This window comes from Zea mays, chromosome 1, assembly GCF_902167145.1.
Source record: "Zea mays cultivar B73 chromosome 1, Zm-B73-REFERENCE-NAM-5.0, whole genome shotgun sequence".
Classification (NCBI taxonomy): Eukaryota; Viridiplantae; Streptophyta; class Magnoliopsida; order Poales; family Poaceae; genus Zea; species Zea mays.
Window position 1 is genome coordinate 167,725,940 of NC_050096.1, and position 6,683 is coordinate 167,732,622.

The 6,683-nt window shown below is 46.7% G+C and overlaps 1 protein-coding gene across 1 annotated transcript; it reads left to right on the forward strand.

Annotated features, from left to right (window-relative positions):
• The first annotated feature begins 2,252 nt into the window (after positions 1-2,252).
• Positions 2,253-5,814, forward strand: LOC118476071 (uncharacterized). Its single transcript, XM_035964129.1, has 3 exons — positions 2,253-2,829; positions 4,345-4,456; positions 5,408-5,814. The coding sequence occupies exons 1-3, from the start codon at positions 2,515-2,517 to the stop codon at positions 5,497-5,499; spliced, it is 519 nt and encodes a 172-aa protein (XP_035820022.1). The 5' UTR covers positions 2,253-2,514; the 3' UTR covers positions 5,500-5,814.
• The last annotated feature ends 869 nt before the right edge of the window (positions 5,815-6,683 follow it).

The window sequence follows — 6,683 nt, forward strand, 5'->3', positions numbered from 1 at the left end:
AGGTCAACACGAGTAAAGGGCTTGCACTGCTATTGAAAGGTGTGAATCCGTCCATCGATAGACCAAGTCGTACACTCCTAGGGTCGTTTGCAAATTCGGGATCAAACTAGTCAAATGCCTTCCACGCATCACCGTCCGACGGATGGACCATTATGTCTGGATCAGTGACGAGACGTACACCATTCTTTGGCCACATCATATGCAGAGCTATTTCCTTGTTGAGGAACAACCTTGAAAGTCGAGGAATGATGGGCAACCGACGAAGTTGCTTAGCTGCGACCTTCGTAACTACCAATTCACCCTCATCATTTGTCACCTCGACATATCTAGAAGTTTCGCAATGCTTACAATGGTCCAGCTTGTCATCCTCCTCAAAGAATAGCATGCAACTGTTGGGACACACGTCGATCTTCTCATATGTCATCCCAAGACCAGACAACATCTTCTTTGCGAAGTACATATTCTTTGGCAACTTATGATTCTCCGGGAGAACCTCACCCATCAGTTGGACGATGTCGTTGTAAGCACTGTTTGAAATGTTGTGCTTCGACTTTATCGCCATTAGTCTTGTGAGAGTCCGAAGAACTGACATCTGAGTGTGCTCATGCAGTCTCTCTTCTCCCGCGGCGAGTAGCCAGAAGAATTCCTGAGCATCGCGTGGAAGCTGCCCCGGCTCCTCAGCGTTCATTTCAACCTCCCTACCAAGATCATGCAACATGTCGTCCATCCTATCATGATCGTCATCAAGTTCCACCTCCGCGTCAACGTGTCTAATAGACTCTCCATGCCAGTACCATACAAGGTAGTTCGGCATAAACCCACTTTTGCAAAGGTGTTTCTCCATTTCTTCCTTCTTCTGAGGCCACTTGTTCTCGCAGCGATTGCAAGGACACTTCACTAGACAACCAGTTGCATCTTTGAAAGCGTGCTCAAGAAAAGACTTTGTTACAACCATCCATTCATTCGAATGTGCCCCATTCTTTCTCCACCTGTCATACATCACCATCCGATCACCGTCCATTTCAAAGGCTAATTAAACAAAAGACAAATAACATCAACGATCATCCGTGGCTTAGGTGAACTCCCTATTAGGTAAAGGCCCTAAACCCACCCAAGAGTGTAGTCCGATGCTTGTGATTTGTGACGTGTAGCCTACGATTGCCGCGAAATTTCGGCAGCATAACCCCGCTGCTCTCCAAGCACACGCCTGAACATGGTGTGTTGGAGAACAACTAGGTTACACAACCGAAATTCCCCGTCAATTGTAAGGCACATGTCACAAATCACAAGCATCGGCCTACACTCTCAGGCTGTCCAAAATACATAGATAATTCCGGAACGACGAACCTCACAAGCCAATGTGACGTTCGCCGTTCCCAAACGTGTGACACATATGGTTCGCTATGGTTAACGATTAAAACTAAACTCTAAACATTAAAAAATAACTCGGAGACAAATATGAATTTGAATTAAAGCAATCAACAGTTAAACTAATCACAACACGACAAGATGACTAAAATAAATTAATGACCTCGGGGCCTCGGCGATTATACTTGCCTGGTGGCGAAAATGCGGGCGGGGCGAGGCGGGCGGGGAGGCCTTAGCGACGGGCGCCTCGGGCGAGGCAACGACGCGGCGAGGGGCAGGCGAGGTGCCTCTGACGGCAGGCGTGCGGGCAGGGCGTGGCGAGGGGCGGGCGGGGCGCCTCGGCAGGCGTGCGCGTGGGGCGGGCGGCGCGACGAGGAGCGAGGGAGGGCGGGGCGCCTCGGCAGGCGTGCGGGCGGCGACGCGACGAGGGGCGAGGGCGGGCGGGTGTAACACCCTGAATTTGGGGGTATAAAATTTCTTTTCTGATATCTACCAAATTCAGGTGTTACCCTCTCCTTTACTTGATTTTCTTCTTTTTTCCGAATAATGGAGAGGTAATTTGTTATATATAAGCGTAAGCCTAGTAAAGTGAAACTCTAGAGAAACTTTGAATATTGCATTCATGACGTTGTATATTGTTTCTATGTTCAAAACGTGTTGGAGCATGTTAATATACCTCATAGAAGTTGTGGTAATTTTTTTCATTTTTCTTTCCGAGTATAATTCTCTCGTTTAAAAAAAAATCAAACTGTACATATTAGAGGCGCTTAACAATCTTTTATAGGTTTCAAAAAAATTTATTTTAATTTTATTTGTTTGGTGTCAAATCATGTCTAGGACTATTGCTAGAAATTTTGTTTTCCGGGTATTAAATAAGAATTTGAGTCTTTTCTATAATTGTTCTAAAATTCTAAAATTCAAGATTTAGACATATCTAATCCCAATTTAGCTCCACCGAAACCCTTTACAAATACCACATCCATCTGCCTTTTTCTATTTTGTAGCCAAGCACGAATTCCAACCTCCAAACTACTCCCGTCAGAACAGGACCTCCATGATCGCTACTGCCATAACTCGTTTCGACATCTCCTTCATCCTCGTCGCTGCTGCTCACCTACCCAGTGGGCCCAGGCGCCAGGCCGCACCATGTCTCACGCGCGTGCTCGTCGCGCGGACGCGCAGCAGCCCATCAGCTGCTCCAAGTTCTCCTCTTGTCCAAAACTGCTTCTCTCGCGCAGCAGAGCAACCGCGCCAGGCTTCTTCTCCAGGTCCGCGTGTGAGAATCGCAGCCTCTGTTCATCTCCCAAATTTCAAACCATCTCCTACCAACGTCGCGAAGACCTGGGATCCATGGCGCCCTTGCAGCAGACCAGCCGGTCTTGGCACCCCAACCCCTGCGGCTCCCCTGCCATCCGTGTCCCCTGCGTTCTAGGGTGGTCGTCCCGCGTTGTTGCCGTCGAGGTCAGCTCCCTCCTTCTCCCTCCCCTCCTCTTCTCCTCCCCTGTTCTCTCGCGGCCAGCAGCACGACCCGGATAGCCCCCATACCCCCCTGCGTGCAGCTGGCCGAGCGGCCATGGGCCCCCATGCGTGGCCAATTCCCCACGCTAGATGCTAGGCCCCTGCTTGCCCTACAGCCAAATCAATTTCCCCATCCCCTTGCTGCTCGTGGATGCCAGGAGGAAGAAAGAGAATTGTTCATTCACACAAAATCCCTCAAGTCTGATCTGTTGTGGCTGCAACCCCATGTGACCCTCGGTGCGACAACCTCTAGCGAGCAGAACTGTGCCTCATCATATTAAATTCGTAATTTATTAAATATGTGTTAACCTTTGTATTAAACGTCTGATTTATTTCGTTCCAGTTGCGTTAACTTCGTAACAACATCAATTTCGTATTAGTAACGTTATTTTGGTATGTCACAGGTCTTAATTAATTAATTATTTGTTCATTCGTAGTGGTTAAAGAACGACTTTCAAATTAAAACTAATTTATAGTTCTAACTTGCGCTTTATAAATACGTGTTAATTTGACTAATGCTAACTCAAATATTTTAAATTAATGCTCGCTTAGTGTATGTGTGACATCTATTTAAGTATTTCTCGTATGTAGCGCATACTGTTCCGCGTGCGATGGCGTGCTGGATCGTGTGTCGTTCGCGTGCTGTTTTTCGCTCGTCACCACACATCGTCTTCGCGTGTCGCGTGTGCAGATCGTGTGCATCACTGCACGTTGTCCGCGCGTCGTCGGCCATTGTTCGCGTGTTGTTGCACTGTTTGCGCGGTGCCGCGCACGTTGTTTCGCGTTTCATTCACGCGCTGTTTCTGCGTCGTCGTCGTTCGTTCGCGCGTTCGCGCCACGCGTCTGGTTCGTCTATTATTGTATACTGTTCGTGCGCCGTTTGCGCGTCGTCCGTGCGCTAAGTCGAGAGTGTCCGCGCATCGTTCGGACGTGCTCTTCGCACATTGTCACGTGCCGCGCGTTGTCCGCGCACGATATTAAATCGTTCACTTATAATCACTCATGTCAGTTAATTAATTATTGGTTTAATCTTTCTCTATTAAAATAGTAATTTCGTCACCATGCTATGTCGCGCATATCTGCGCGTCGTTTGCACGCTGTCGTGTTATTTTGCGCGTCGTAAATTCGCCTCGCTAAGAATCTCCCGTTTAATTAAAGTACTGGTTTAACTGATAGCTGCTAGTGTAACAGGTTAAGCGAAACTAAATATTAGATGTAATTTATATTTGATAATGTCGAATTAAATGTCCTGACTATTACTTGTGTAGCGTAAACGTTATAACTCCTAGACCGTAGCTTCGACTATAGCAGTTCTTTTCCTCGCATAACCGTAGAGGCACTCTATATTTTATATTGCTTGCTTTTATAACATTTTATCTTGTATGGTGTAATGTTCTTATGCATATGTATATGTTTGTTTGCTTGTGCCTGTTCGTTTTCGCTTCGCGTTGCGATTAGATTGCGATCTGTTCCCGAGCTTCGAGGAATCGACGGACAAGCTTCAGCGACCAAGAGATCGAACTCTTCGAGTTCTACGAGGCTGAAGATTCTGAGCATCTGTTTGGTGAAGGCAAGTGTCCTCTGACCTATTATATCCCATTTACTTTATAATTCATCAACCCGCATACCATGATCAACCTAAGGATTGACTAGCTTTGTATTTACCTTGTCCTTGACTACCTTTTGGGCTATTATGGTTAGCTTCATGCTATTGCTTTACTTTAATCAATGAACATGATGTGAACACTTATGATACGATGTTGTCTCTATGATTATGATGTTGGACTGGTGATACTTTAGGGGGCTCGAGTGGTTTCTCGAGTGCCTCTTCGTAAGGACCTGTTCGTTGGATGACCGCCCGGGAAAACAGTGCAACCATGAGGGTAGAATGAGATGCTCTTAGCTGAATAATTAGAGGAACTGGGGTGTAGTTCGCTTTGCCGTCGTGCCGTTAATGGGGCTCGGTGTATGCGACTCGCTCTGCCAAGGTTGGTTCTCCCCTTGGGGTGGAGTGCGGTGCATTTAGGAAACCTAACGGGCGGCTACAGCCTCAGGGAATCTTTGTAAAGGCTTTGTAGTGAATCCCTGGCCATTCACCTCGGAAGTGAATATGGGTCTTGCAAGCCCGGGCTAGAGAGGGAATCACGGCTTGTGGGTAAAGTGCGCAACCTCTGCAGAGTGTTATGAAACTGATATATCAGCCATGCTCGCGGTTATGAGCGGCCAAGGGAGCTCCATTGATTAGAGATACTTGATCAGAGATGGTTGGTTTACATGTGGTGACGAGGATGATGGTTTTGACTATGGTAATGGTAAGTGGTATTCTTTCCGTTTGGAAAGGCTACTTTGGGTTAATAACTTGGGTTAATGCTAAAACCTGGCTTTCTACTAGTAATAATAACCTGACCAACTAAAAACAGCTGCTTGACTTAACCCCACATAAAGCTAGTCCACTTCAGCTAAACGGGACATTTGCTGAGTACGTTGATGTGTACTCACACTTGCTTTCACAAAACACCAGGTTGCCTTTGGTGCAATCTATGCTCAGGTAAGGAAGAAGGTGTCGAGGTGGATCTCCAGGAGTTCCAAGAATTCGACGAGTTCGAGGATTAGGCTAGCGACCTCCCCCAGTCAGCTGCCTGTGGTGGGTTGTTTACGTTGGCTACGTTTCGGTTCTGTGTACTTTGATTTATATTATGTAAATGGCTCTAGTCTGTAATATTATTACTTACTCTTTATTGTAATTCGAAGCATTGTGCTATGATGAGTCATTTATGTAATCGCTGTGTACGTGAATTTCTGATCCTGGCACATACATGGTTCGCATTCGGTTTACCTTCAAAAACCGGTTGTGACATAAGTGGTATCAAAGCCGTGCTGACTGTAGGACCGCTGACCTAGAGTAGCATTGGCCATTTTAAGGACTTATTGATTATTACTTCACCTCATTCTTGATTCTGCTTCAAAATATTAGTCAGCTCGACGAATTCTATGTTGTGCTCCTATATGCCCCCTTGCCAAAAGTATTTCATTCTAGTATGGTCTATACTTCTCTCAATATATTAGATCTGATCTCACTGTTGTGCTTGCGACATCTTTGTAGATGCCCCATAACCATAACCTTCTTGTCTTTTGGGATCCTTTCCTCTTTCATCATTAAATTGCTATCATTTGGCCATCTCTATTCCCCTGGTATTGACATGCTCGTATCCCTAGATTCTTTAATACCCTTGTTTCAATACCTACTTCTAATAAAAACTCTGATGCCTATTTAAACATTTTAGTTTATATATCCATGATCTTCGTGTCTTTTGAGACCCTTTCCTATTCTGTTGTTAGGTCGTTATCTTTTGGCAATTTCCATTTCCTTGGTCTTGTTGTACTCATGTCCTTGGAGTCTTGTCAGGGACCATAATTAGGGGTACCCTCAAGACTCCTAATCTAAGCTGGTAACCCCCATCAACACAAAGCTGCAAGGCCTGATGGGTGCGATTAAGTCAAGGATCGGTCCACTCAAGGGATACAATCTCGCCTCGCCCGAGCCCAGCCTCGGGCAAGGGCAGCCGACCCCGGAGGATTTACGTCTCGCCCGAGGACCCCCTCCAGCAACGGACACACCTTCGGCTCGCCCGAGGCCTAGTCTTCGCTAAGAAGCAACCTTGGCCAAGTCGCCATGCCGACCGACCGTATCGCAGGAGCATTTAATGCAAAGGTGGCCTTACACCTTATCCTAACGTGCGCCCTTCAGTCGACAGAGCCGAAGTGACCGCAGTCACTTCGCCGCTCCACTGACCGGC

What these genes read in the sequence shown, in the direction of transcription:
- LOC118476071 (XM_035964129.1), top strand. Translation starts at nt 2,515, where the DNA reads ATGTCTCACGCGCGTGCTCGTCGCGCGGACGCGCAGCAGCCCATCAGC. An exon ending in CCCGCGTTGTTGCCGTCGAG is followed by an intron (nt 2,830 to 4,344) that starts GTCAGCTCCCTC and finishes CGTTGCGATTAG; the next exon opens with ATTGCGATCTGTTCCCGAGC. An exon ending in TGAGCATCTGTTTGGTGAAG is followed by an intron (nt 4,457 to 5,407) that starts GCAAGTGTCCTC and finishes ACAAAACACCAG; the next exon opens with GTTGCCTTTGGTGCAATCTA.